This window comes from Castanea sativa, chromosome 9, assembly GCF_040712315.1.
Source record: "Castanea sativa cultivar Marrone di Chiusa Pesio chromosome 9, ASM4071231v1".
Taxonomy (NCBI): Eukaryota; Viridiplantae; Streptophyta; class Magnoliopsida; order Fagales; family Fagaceae; genus Castanea; species Castanea sativa.
Genome location: NC_134021.1, coordinates 41,849,804 through 41,863,224, shown reverse-complemented (window position 1 = coordinate 41,863,224; position 13,421 = coordinate 41,849,804). Strand labels below are relative to the sequence as shown.

General features: G+C 36.7%; 2 protein-coding genes across 3 annotated transcripts; one reads left to right on the top strand and one right to left on the bottom strand.

Moving 5' to 3' along the window:
* Nucleotides 1-6,497: 6,497 nt before the first annotated feature.
* LOC142609244 (glucan endo-1,3-beta-glucosidase, basic isoform-like) lies at nt 6,498-7,630 on the top strand. Its single transcript, XM_075780836.1, has 2 exons — nt 6,498-6,599; nt 6,674-7,630. Exons 1-2 carry the CDS (start codon nt 6,498-6,500, stop codon nt 7,628-7,630), a joined length of 1,059 nt encoding a protein of 352 aa, XP_075636951.1.
* Nucleotides 7,631-9,631: 2,001 nt separating this feature from the next.
* LOC142610123 (protein IQ-DOMAIN 12) lies at nt 9,632-13,421 on the bottom strand. Of its 2 annotated transcripts, none has more exons than XM_075781848.1 (6): nt 13,221-13,421; nt 12,584-12,710; nt 12,190-12,474; nt 11,219-11,443; nt 10,638-10,769; nt 9,632-10,474 (listed from the first exon to the last, which is right to left on the bottom strand). In XM_075781848.1, the coding sequence occupies exons 2-6, from the start codon at nt 12,638-12,640 to the stop codon at nt 9,956-9,958; spliced, it is 1,218 nt and encodes a 405-aa protein (XP_075637963.1). In that variant the 5' UTR covers nt 12,641-12,710; nt 13,221-13,421; the 3' UTR covers nt 9,632-9,955. The 2 variants fall into 2 exon arrangements, with proteins under 2 accessions (XP_075637963.1, XP_075637962.1); XM_075781847.1 differs by having other exon boundaries at nt 13,214-13,405.

Below are 13,421 nucleotides of genomic sequence, written 5' to 3'. Positions count from 1 at the left end.
ATCAAATCCATTACAAAAAACTTTTAAATGGCCATAGAAAAATCAGGAGTGCTTCTCTTCCATGTAAACTTTACAAAAATATATCCAAATTCTAGTGGCCAATGTTGGAATTTCCAATGAATTACACCACTGTATATCAATATATCAACTAGAAATCCAAAAAATGCCCAGATAATAAAAAGATAAAATAAATGTTTGAAATATGTTTTTCCAACAAAACCAACGGCATCAACTAACGTATATCATTCTTGATACGTGCATGACAATAATAGGACAGTCACCCCTGTTTTGAAAGCTAACAAGGTCCATTTTCAAAATTATGTGAAAGAAAATCGAAGAAAAGTGACTGTCATTACTCATTAGACGGATGTTGTGGGGTGCCTAAGTCTAACACCTTTGCCAAATCACGATGATTGGAAGCTACTCCATGTTTTTAAAAGGAAAAAACTATCGTTGCATACAAGTGTATGACTGTATGTACGAAACACTTCCAAGGACAAACTGTGTTATTCCACATCGCTTGCTTAATGGGAGCCGATCACCAAAGCAAACTAACCCTCCCATGGAGTCTGGGCATTGGCAACTTACTCAAGCTAAGCATGAGCACGTACTCTTGAAATCTTTACTGTCTGAGCCTTTGATTGTCAACTCAAGGGCAAATTACATGCATGGAAGTGAGTAAGACACCCCGTGAAAATGGAATCGATCTGAGCATCAACTGTCGATAGGCACTTGATGACAGATGTGAAGTGTCAATTATGAAGCTTTGACAACCAATTGACAATTAGGCTTCTCTAATATGTCGTTCGACACTTAGGATCAGGAACTTCAACTCTTTAGATTCTGATTCGTTAGTGACCCAATCGAGCTTCTAACATGGTCCTAACACCTTTGTTGTTATTTGTTTAAATCAACCAGTGTTCTTGCACAACAAATGATATAAAAGCTAGATTCTACTATTTGCAAAGTATATAAAATCAAGGCTTCTACTATTGCACCACCAAAGCAAATGTTGTTACCTAGGCCAACATGTGCCCATGATGACCTCGTAGAAAGGCAACAGCTTAGGAATGAGATAAGTCATTTTAATAAATAAATAAAGTATATTCTCACGTAGCATTGTAGAGAAGCCTAACATTTTTCAAAGGGACAAAGTCCAACAAAAGAACAACTAGTTAGACTTGCTTCAAGTGACGCACTTGGTTGCCATAGATAATTTTTTTTAACTTAATTTCCATGGGGTGCTTGATGGGTTAAATTGTGGTGGCATAACTACTAAGCAATCGATTTCCAAGAGTGCTTGACTAGATATAGTCAATCAAAAATCTCAATCTCAAGCACAAGCATCTCTCTATTCTATAGAATGAGTGTTTGGCGGCATAGTTTCTCTTCTATATTTTTCTCAATAGCCAAGTCTTCTTCAAGTAGGAAAAGCCCTTCAGAAATGTCCTTAAGGCTATTGTTTGTGATGCTAATGGCTAGCCTAGACATAACAACTCTCTCTCTCTCTCTCTCTCTCTCTCTCTCTCTCTCTATATATATATATATATATATATATATATATATATATATCACATTTTCTTAATATAGTTGAACTTAAATTTTCAAAACTATATGAATATCCAGGCAGTTTTTTAATGTTGTAGATTTATTAAATATTTGGCAAGCATATATAGTCAGGACATAACTTGACATGTTCTATCTAAATCAACTGCTAAGATATATAGGTGTTTGCTATGGAACGGTTGGCAACAACTTACCATCTCCCCCGGAGAAATTATAGATATGTATAAACAATACAACATCGGAAGGATGTGACTCTATAACCGAAACCAAGATGCTCTCCAAGCCCTTAGAGGCACCAAAATTGAGCTAATGCTTGGTGTCCCTGATGAAGAGCTTTAAAGCATTGCTTAAAGCCAAGATTACGCCAACACATGGATCCAAAAAAAATGTGCAAAACTATGGAGATGTCACATTTAGACGTATTGCAGTTGGCAATGAAATAAAGCCTGACAATCTATATGCACAATTTCTTTTCCCTGCTATGCAAAACATTCAAACTGCAATATATAATGCTGGCCATGGATCTAAGAATATTAAAGTCTCCACTCCCATTTATCAACCTGCCCTTGCACAGTTCCTACCCTCCATCAATAGGCTCCTTCACTTCTGAATACCAATCACTTCTTGATCCTATCATAGGCTTCTTAATGAAGCATAAGTACCCATTACTCGTTAACATGTATCCATACTTCAATTACATTGGTGATAATCAAAACATTCGTTTGAGTATGCTCTTTTAAATTCTCCATCAGTCATAGTGCAAGATGGCAAACATGGATACCAAAACATTTTTTATACCATTTTGGATGCCTTTTACTCAGCATTAGAGAAGGAGAATTGGGGGGCGGGGGACGAGGGACGAGGGACAGGGAGGGGGGGGTCTTTGATAATCATTGTATAGTCCCTTTGCATGGTAGGGAATCAAGTTTATGTATCTATCCAAGATGTGAAAATAGTCTTACTAAAATTTTGTTCTTGTCAGAATATGATAATCTCTTTTGCATGTTTGCATATTTGGTACAATAACACATTATTTTATATATTCAAAATTATACATGAATCAAAGTTTTGTCACCTTAACGTCCAAAGCAAAAAAAAAAAAAAAAGTTCTATCACCTTCATAGTTTTACATATTAAGACCAAGGCCTTTGTGTCTTAATTTGTTTCAAAAATTCTGTGGCATCCTACATAGTCTATCAACTCAAATCCATTATGGAAAACTTCAAAATGGCCACAAAGAAATCAAAGTGCTTCTCTTCCATAGTAGAAAATGTTTTCACATGATTTGTCATAAGAACACATGTTTTTTTTTAAATGGATTTGATTGGATTTGTTTATTTGAGTTTGTATTGTTCATGTGTGTTGAATCCCACGTTAGATGTTTATTAGATGAATTATGGGTTTATAAGTGATCACGAGAAATCCTAATTTCAAAATGACTAGTCATTTGAAAAATTTGACTAGATTAAATTGAATTGAAAGTTTTGATTTTATGTTTTTGGATGTGATTTTTGAAGGGAAGGGGAAGAGGTTTGAAGGGATTTAAAGAGTGTGAGATGTCTTTCAATCTCAATTCCTCCAAATTGGGGAATTTGGAGGGGAGGAGAGGATTCCACTTTTATATATATATATATATAAACTAAAATGCAAATTACACCCTCTGAGTATGAATGAAATTCATTTAAGTCCTCTAATTTATTTTTGTTCAACTGAGTTTTCTAAGTTTCATATCTATTCAATTCAAGCATTTTGTCCAATTTTTTTTTAAAAATTCCTTTGAAAAATGATTTTTCTCACATGAAAAAAAATCTATAAAATTAATAAGAGTTGATGATGCGAAGAAAATTAGTAGGTTAGATGCTTCGAACTTGAAAGGACTACTTGTTGTCTTAATGGCCTGAAAAAGAAAGAAAAGCGATCAAAGGTGACCGGGGTCGCCGGCCAAGAACCCTCCAATGGCAAAGTTAGTTTTCTCTCTATAATTTTGGAGTTCCAACTTTTTAGGAAATGTAAAGCGTACCTTTGTTTGGTCTGGGTGAGCGTTTATACGGTGTCCTAAAGATAGTTATTAAACTTGTAACCTCCCCTAGATTTGAGGAGGTGTGAGGGTTTAGGGATAACTTCTATAACTGTTTAGGAGTTACATTTTTCTCACATAACGGTCACTGGAAGTTATGCGTGTGATACGGAGTTTTTGTGCATACTCAGGAATTTCCCAAGTGTCAAGGGTCGTCCAAGTATCCTTGTCCAAAGGTCTTCCAGCTAAGCGTATCTTGTTTCTAAGGGAGGTCGTTCCTTTATGGACGACCTTATTCAGGACGAGGTTGATGGCTTCCTTGGATGAGATGGTGAAGTTTTGTAAAACTTGGCCATGAGAACCTCGTCCAAGCATCCTCCTGCAAGGACAATCTCCAAGGACGACGTTCTTACAACATTTGCTTTCCCGGTCTTATCCTGGACAACCTTCATGGACGATACTGGAGTTGCGTTTTATCATACCCTATCAGTTGCCCCTTTGTCTATGGGTCATCTAGGACATACATTAACTGACGTCATCATTTGGACGCGTGTTTTTCATAGCTGTCATGTATGCCACGTGTTGCAGTTTCTTCGGCAACTTGTGACGTTGATTTAATTTTTGAGGGAAGTGCCACACTGCGTGTGCTGATTGGTTACGTAGCTCGAGACACCATTTTTCTATGCCTATAAATAGTGGAATTCCCCTAATACCCTCTGCACTTTCTCAAATTTTCTTCTTCGACCTCCTCGTCTTAGCGCCTCGTCTTAGAAGTTTTCCAGCGTCCCTACTTTTCCACCGTCTAGAACTAGGTATCTTCTTTGCACTCGTCTTTAGGTTTTCCATAAGTTTTCAAGATGTCTAAAATCGTCGTTTCTTCGTCTAGTAATAGTGTTGAAAAAGAGATAGACGAGTATTATAACTCTTCTAGCTACAGTGGTTCTAGTAGTAATAGTAGTAGTAGGGGAAATACCACGGACGAGGAGTATACTTCCAGAGTTCCTGGGGTTACTCTGGAAGTCCTTCAAGAACAACTTAGGAGGAGAGCATCGTTTGGGTCTGAGGCTGGTCCACCGAGTGCTCCCCCGTCTGTCCCTCAGGACGAGGTAGAAACCGTTTATAGTTGTGCTGTGGGAGTCCCTTCTAAGATGGACGACAAGAAGTTAGAGTCTCATAGGAGTTAGTATCAGATCCCAGAGGAGTTGAATCCTAGGTTAGCCGTCCAAGACGAATGGTGCTGCCAACCTCGTTTTGGTGTAGGAGTTTATGAGGCCTATCTTTTAGGAGGCCTTAGGTTACCTCTTAACTCTTTTGCTAGGGAACTACTCACTAGGTTAGGTTTAGGGTTGTGTCAATTTAACCCCAATGTGTAGAGATTAGTTGTCTTTATGCAAATTTTGTGGAGAGAGGTGTTTGAAGGGGATCGTCCTCTCACCGTGGACGAGTTCCTTTTTTGTTACAAACCCTTTAAAATTAGTCAATCCCGTGGTTTTTATCAATTTACAGCCAAAGGGAGAAATTGTAGAATTATTAAGTCTTTGATCACGTCAAATAGGAACTAGAAGACGGAGTTTTTCTTCATCTCAAGTTTCTGGGCAGGACACCCTGTTGAGGTTGGCAGGGATCCATTTGCTCCTTATACTGGAGAGTTAGGGACCTTCGTCCTGAAGGTATGTTTATCACTGTGCATTTTTCTTTGTTGCATGTCGTTTTATAATCTTTTAACTCTAATTCTTCCTTGCAGGCGTTAGACGACCGTCCTTGAACAGGTTTTACCTTGGACGCATGCAAAAGGCTCGTCTTCACCCTGAAAGGGATTTCCACTCCTTAGTTACTCTTCAACGCCTCGCTACTTAGGGACTTGGTCCTGAGCCTTCTCCTGAAGCTACAGCCCACGAGCGCACAGTCCGTAGACGTAAGTTTTTACTTTGAGTGATCCCTTTTGTCATTTTTAGAAGTGATTCTAACAAATTTCTCTGCAGGAATGGCTACCATGAAGGAGAACAAAGGGTAGGAGATAATGGACGAGGTTGTGGGGCCAGTGGCTCAGTCTCCACCTTGTCTTGCCCTCGGGGAGTCTCAGCCTCATCCTGTTCTTGAGTAATCTCAGCCTCGTCCTTCAACTGCGGATAAAAGGAATAGTTTGTCTCTTGGAGTTGATTTAGGGAATCTTCCAAGCAGACGTAAGGAAAAGAGGGTTAAGCATAGGTCGTTCAAGGCTAAGGACGCTCAAACCAAGGACGATCAACCCAATCCTTTCCTCATCCCTCAGGGTCATTCCATCCAAATTCTGGATGTTGATTTTGAACCAAAGGATCCCCCGTCTGTGCAAATCCAGTCCAAAGTTGCCCCTCCTTCCTCGTCTCAGCCTTCTCAACAAGTGCCTCAGAACCTTCTTTCCAATGAGGATTTGGCTTAGGAAAGGTTTGAGAAGGTTGTGACGGACGAGGATGTTACGGCATGCTATGACATGTCTTTAAAGGATTTTGAGCGCTCCGCAGTTCATGACCTTTTCAAGGTATGTGCTCTTTACATATATCCCTTGTCTTTCCAGTAATACTTGTACATATTGTAATAAGATTTCAATGTATGCAGGCAATGTCTAAGTTTATCGCCGCGTCCAGGCAGACGACTGAATTAGACAAGACGAGGATTCTGCTAGAGAGGATGGTCCAAAAGGGGAGAGACGAGTCTAAGAGGTGGGCTGAAGTGGCTACCAAGGCCAAGGAAGATGCAAAGAGGCTCAAAAACAACGTCGAGGAGTTGAAGACGGACATCAAAGAAAAGGACGCTCGTCTTGAACTTCTCTAGAATTGCAAAGGCTAAGGAAGACGCAGTTGCAGAATTTCAGGCGTCCAAACAATTCACTGATCTACTAGACACCAACTATGCAGCTGGGTTTGAAGATTTCATAATGGAGGCAGTGGAGAAGTTCCCTGAGATTGACTTCAGCCTTGTTAAACTTAACCTTGGTAGAGCTGCTTCAAGTTCCCTCCTCCAGACAAGCTCAGAGGACGTTAATATTGATGACGATGCCTCTACAAAGCCAGCTCAAGATGACCCTAATGCTGATGCCCCTCCTGCCTGAAGACAAGATTTCAAAGTTTGTTTATTTGCTACGAAACGGTTGGCAACAACTTACCATCTGCAGGAGAAGTCATAGATATGTACAAACAATACAACATAGGAAGGACGCGACTCTATAACCAAAACCAAGATGCTCTCCAAGCCCTTAGAGGCACCAAAATTGAGCTAATGCTTGGTGTCCCTGATGAAGAGCTTCAAAGCATTGCTTCAAGTCAAGATTATGCAAACAAATGGATCCAAAACAATGTGCAAAACTATGGAGAAGTCACATTCAAATACATTGCAGTTGGCAATGAAATAAAGCCTAACGGTCCATATGCACAATTTCTTTTCCCTGCTATGCAAAACATTCAAACTGCAATATATAATGCTGGCCTTGGATATAAGAATATTAAAGTCTCCACTCCCATTTATCAACCTTCCCTTGCACAGTCCTACCCTCCATCAATAGGCTCCTTCACGTCTGAATACCGATCATTTCTTGATCCTATCATCGGCTTCTTAGTAAAACATAAGTACCTATTACTCGTTAACATGTATCCATACTTTAGTTACATTGGCGACACTCAAAACATTCGTCTTGAGTATGCTCTTTTTACTTCTCCATCAGTCGTAGTGCAAGATGGCGAACATGGATACCAAAATATTTTTGATGCCATTTTAGATGCCTTTTATTCAGCATTAGAGAAGGCCAATGGAGGGTCTTTAAAGATCGTTGTGTCTGAGACTGGTTGGCCCACTAAAGGAGGACAGGCAACAAGTTTTGAATATGCAAAGACTTACAACTCAAATTTGATTAGGCATGTAAAGACAGGGACTCCAAAGAGGCCTAACGAGCCTATAGAAACTTACATTTTTTCCATGTTTAATGAGAATCAAAAGGCTCCTCCTGGTATTGAGAACAATTGGGGGCTCTTTTATCCAGACAAACATCCTAAATACCAAATTGAGTTTAACTAGAATGAGCAAGTCTAGCTGGTGCACTTATAAATAAGGAAAGCTTTTATGTGTATTATCACTATAAATAAGACTTACTTGTAGTTCCTTTGCATGGCAGGTAACCAAGTTTATTGTACTTGTATCTATCCAAGATGTGAAAATAGTCTTAATAAAGTGCTGTTCTTGTCACAATATGATCATCTCTTTTGCATGTTTGCATATTTGGTACAATACCACATTTATTTTGTATTCAAAATTATTAATGAATCGGGCGTTCTGACACCATCATAGTTTTACATATTAGGACCGAGGCCTTTGTTTCTTAATCTCTTTGAAAAATTCCATGGCGTCATGCATAGTCTATCAACTCAAAATAGCCATTACAGAAAAATTTTAAATGGCCATAGAGAATCAGGGTGCTTCTATTCCATGGTAGAAAATCATGTTTGCGAGAAATTTCCCTTGATTTGTTCATAAGAACACATTTCTTTAAAATGATGGATAAGTGGAAACTTCAAGACATTTCAAAATAGGTTCTTCCAAACAAGCTACCATTCATTCCAAGCGTATACCAAGGAACTCTTTGCTAAGCTTAGAATTAAAAGAACACCACCAAGAATATAGCAATAACAAGGGTGGAAAAAGGTATTTATCAACTTATGTACCTCAAAGATTAAATGGCTTCAACTAGAAACGAGATGTGGCAAATTCTGAAAGCCTGGCACAATTTGCATTTCAATAAGAGATTTTGAAGGGTTGACAAAAGCATATATGAATACAACAATAAATTTTCTCAAAAACTTGATGTGCATGGTGCAGAAGCTACAAAAAACAAAATGCGTCTACTTCAAGAAAAATAACCTCAAATCTTAGAAGGATCTTTGAATCCACAAGGAGAAAGAGTATGGACATGGATCATCCCCTAGAAAATAGAGAAAAAAAAAATTCTTAATTTTTATTAAACTAAATCTGAATATTTTTAAATAAATTAAAAAAAAAAAAAACTTGAAGACCTATTTAACGACTCTCTAAAACTTGACAAATAAGAAAACATATTCTAAAACATATCATTATTAATACCCTATTGATGACACAATTCACTAAACTCACAATTCTAACTGATTTTTATATTATCTTACATATGATTTAGATCGGAAAATGCTAAGCACAAGTAGGAATAAAGAGATTCCTTTAAATAACTTTCTAATTTTTTAGAAATAATTATTTTTATGATCTAATCTTTTATTTTATTATATATTTTTTATATCAATAAATTTATAGTAAATAAAAAATTGTTATTAAGAATAAATGATTAAAATAAATATATAAATACGTAAAAGGGTCCTTTATCATAATAAGACTCTAATTTGACTTAAAAACATTAAATGCATCTAAAATCAAGGAAATAATAATCTAAACCTAGCTAAATTTAAAAAATACATAAAAATACCAAAAATAATAAATTACAAAAATTAAATTATATATTTTATTCAAAACTTTGCAAAGGCAATAGGATAGGATGATATAAAAGCTTTATTGTTATTCATATTGTCCTAACTCCTAATACCTTTATTGTTATTTGTTTAAGGATAAATTTTGGCTACAAACTTGGTTGTGGTCAATTGTTACAACTTTTACTAAAAAAATTAACATGTCTGCATATTTTAAAAATATTGGGGGCTCTTTTATCCAAACAAAATGCCTACATGAATCAGAGTTGACACCAACATAGTTTTACATATTAAGACCAAGGCCTTTGTTTCTTAATCTGTTTGAATAATTCTATGGCATGCTGCATAGTCTGTCAACTCAAATCCATTGCAGTAAACTTTAAATGATAAATAAGTGGAGATGTAAAGACATTCCAAAATAAGTTCTTCCAAACAAGTAACCATTCTTGCAAATATATGCCAAGGAACTCTTTACAAAACTTAAGAGTTAAAAATAACACCACCAAGAAAATAGCAATAACAAGGGAAAACAATATAACAATAAGAACAACAACAAAGAGAGAGAGAGAGATTAAATGGCTTCTACCAGAAACGAGACGTGACAAATTCTGAAAGCCTGTCAAAGTTCTTTCTTCAATAAGAGATTTGAAGGGTTGACAAAAGCGTAATTACAAAAATAAATTTCTTCACAAGCTTCACATAATCTTAACTTGAACTTTCTTTAGCGTCTTTTTAGAACCAGTGAATGAACCAGCAAAATTCCACCAAAAAAAGGACCTGCTATCACTGATTCACACTTAGGTGTATTGTGCTATGTCCACTAAGAATATCTTCGGGAGCCCCCATGAATTTATTGCTTTATATTGTGGAGTAAAGCTGATGCATATTAAGGTCACTAATTGCTATTCATGCTTAAAGATATCTGCTGAGGAACACCTCTCTTTCTGATGGTACTAATGGGTTCACTATCAAAAGAAGACCAAAAGGATAGCCCATCCTTTTTCGCAAAAGTGTGATCAAAGCAACTGTCCAGGTATCCCATCCGTTGCTTTGGTGTGCTTAAAGACCTTGATTTTGCCTTGACAGATTCTGTTGCACTCATGTAAGTAGGAAAAATAGGAGAATTTGGCATCAAACTGTTATTTCCGGCTGAATTCTGTTTTGCATGACAGAAAGATCTCCGTGGGAATGACCATTGTGAATCCAGTCCAAGAGAATCTAGCTGTTGTTCATTTCCTGGTTTAAGTTGTGTTCTTCCATGCCTTTCACCCAGAATGAGGACTGTAGGTTTAAAAGTATCTAGTCCTTCCCTATTCCAAGCCTCTTTTTCCATCCATTGTTCTAGCCGGCACCTATTTCTTCCAAATTCCTTGTTGTCATCTAATTCTTCCAGCATATGAGCATTTCTCCTCTCCTGAGAAACATAATTAGTTGCAAAACACAGATATCAACAGAAGAAATTTAATGCCTCTTTCTTTTCTAGTTGACATTGAAACAGGATAAAAGAAATGTGGAAGCAAGCAACATTTAGGAATGAAATGCTTCTCTCTTTTTCTAGTCATAACAGATTGAATTACCCTGTGTGAAAATGAATATTTCTTCATGCGCTCTCTTTTGATAATGGCCTCCTGCTTTCTTAACCATATGGCTTCCATGTCTTCCTTTGAAAGTATGCTGTGATCCCAATTTCTTTCACTGCTGCCTTCAAGCTGTTGATAACAAAATTTTTGAGTGAATCTAATAAGAAAACATCTACACATAGTTGATTTACAGCCTCATTAAAGAATGACATGTTCACAGAAACTTCAAGGTAAAGACATTCATACAAGTGAATTCTTTAACATGCAAACTGATTGGAGATCTTTGTCCAAGTCATTTCTCTATACAGATGGTACCACCTACTTCTAGGAGTTTTATTTTTTATTTTTTATTTTTGAAAAAAAAATCACTCTAAAGGTTGAAAGGCACTACAAACACAGAAAAAATATTGCTTTGAGATCCACTGATTTCTTTCATAAACAATAACATAAAAGGGCCACTAGACTCTTGGTTTTTCAGAGCTCATTCTTCTTAAAAGGGGTTTTTGTTTTTTGATATTCTTAAAAGTTTCTTTGAGAACACTTTAAAGGCATTCATCAAAATTGAAATATCTCACTACCTTTAAGTCCTCTTCCAATTCCTTTTTTTCCCTGATAGACTGTTTCTTATCACAATCTTTACAGGTTTCATCTGGAGTAGGAATACTCCCTCCCTGGACCTCTGCCTGTCTTTTTGCATTGGGTGGCAAGCACTTTGATGTGACTGCTTGGCGTCTCACAGCACGTCCACGTACTATGGCTTGAAGTCTTACTAATCCTTTCAATGCTCTGAATGCTTTCCTTGCCTGTTCCGCTCCCATTTGGAATTCAAATTAGGCACAATGGGCAAACATTTTTCTTTTTCTTTTTTTTATGTATTAAGTCAACACATGTGAAATCCTGCTTTCAAGTTCAGCTATCAGAAATTCAACTAATTGACATTAGTACTAGGGCCCATACTGTTTTGAACATTAACATCTATAGAGAAATTAGCCTGCCTAATCAGAATTTAGATAATAAAAAATTTGAAATTTCAGGAATATATAAGAATTTTGGGTGCATAATTCTTTTTTTAAATCAATCTGGCTAATATTTAGGATGACAAGAAAAACTAAAATGAGTGTCCTTTGTAATATGTGAAGAAGAAAAAACACTGTTTCTTAAGGTTTGTGATTCTCTAAATCCTCAAATTGTTATTGCTGTTGAGATCCCAATGCATTGTAAAAGCCTCTCATTATCTTTAAGAAGCATGTGAACAGCTTGAAATATTTGGAGGTCTTTATAGCAAAGTGACTACCAATTGACACTAGATTTTCCCAAGCTATTTGCTCAAAATATCAGTTAAAGTGATTCAAAGAAAAGGGCAGTTATCAACTGATTTGTTAAAAAAGTAAACAAGACCGATTTGAAGGAAAAAGAAATACACTAATAGACATTTAAGCTCTACTGAGATTGAAAACCTTTGCACTTGAGTGCCAGAAACCATTCTAGAAGCCTAAACAAACAAAAATTACTTGTGGAGAAAGGTAAGCAAATGTTTAAAGGAGCTCACAAGATGTGCACGGTAAGCACTTTGAATTTTAATGGCAGCCAAGTTTCTATCTTGCTGTATGAAATGCTGGCAAGATTGAGATGCGCTTGTAAGTCGGACAACCTCAGCTGCAGCATGGGCAGCAGCCACTGCAGCCTCAGCTGCAGCTGCTGTTGCTATGGCAACAGTCAAAGCATGCTTTCTCTGCTCTTCTGTTGCTTCAATTAGTGTTCTCTGTGGTGCTGTGAGTGCAGGGTACTGCTTATATTTAACCTTTTCTAAAAGCCATCTCCGCTTCTTTGATTTCTGAAAATGTAAGGAATAGAAAGATTAGCAAAGAGGAGTACTAGAAATGACCATTTCAGACAATGAAAGGAGAAAGATGTAAATCAACTTTTTCTAGTTTCATCTTCACCTCAGAAGTAAAGAGCCTCCTCACCCAACCAAACCAGCACTTGTTCTTTTTAGCCATTGAATATTTATATGATCATATTGACCAAATTCATCAACATCAGTCTATATTCTTCAAGTAGACCCTATATCTGAATAGGAAAACAAAAACAACCATACCACATTAAGTTCAATAGAAGTTTAACAACCCAAGGAAAAAAAAACTTGTAGATAAGAAAGATGTTTAATCAATTTTCTAGAGAAAACACACTGGGAAACGACCCTGTTTATGATAGACTTTCAGTGCATCAAACCCATTTTGGCCTGACTGTATTTGGAAGTGCAAACATATAACAATTTCAATGCCATAAATGTTTTTTTTTTTCTCAGTTGATAACTATGAATGCAAATCTAAAACAATCACTTACTCATATTCTAAAAAAGTATACATACTACACAATCTGACCCAAGAAGAGAATCACAAAGTTCAGTGTTTTATCAAACAAAGGAAGTGCAACAAGAGTAGTGAACATCACAAGTACCTTAACTTTTGCTTTATCAAGTAAAGAGCATCATTGATTCAACCAGAAAAAGATCACAAATGATAAGAAAGAAAGAAAAAATGCTAAAGCTTCAAAATCAAGAATTGACTCACTTTATACCTTGTTGATGACAAATCCCAAGTGGGATTTTCTCAAGCTTTTGGTCAGTGTTGCTTTTCAAGACCAAAGTGACTCAAGTAGTACTATGGTTGAGGAAGTGAGAATGGAAGCAAGAAATTGTAGGAAAAGGGAAACCCATTATTACTCTATGGAGTTTGAAGTGTAGTATGAGGTCTTAGGTGGTCTTATTATGGGTTGTTT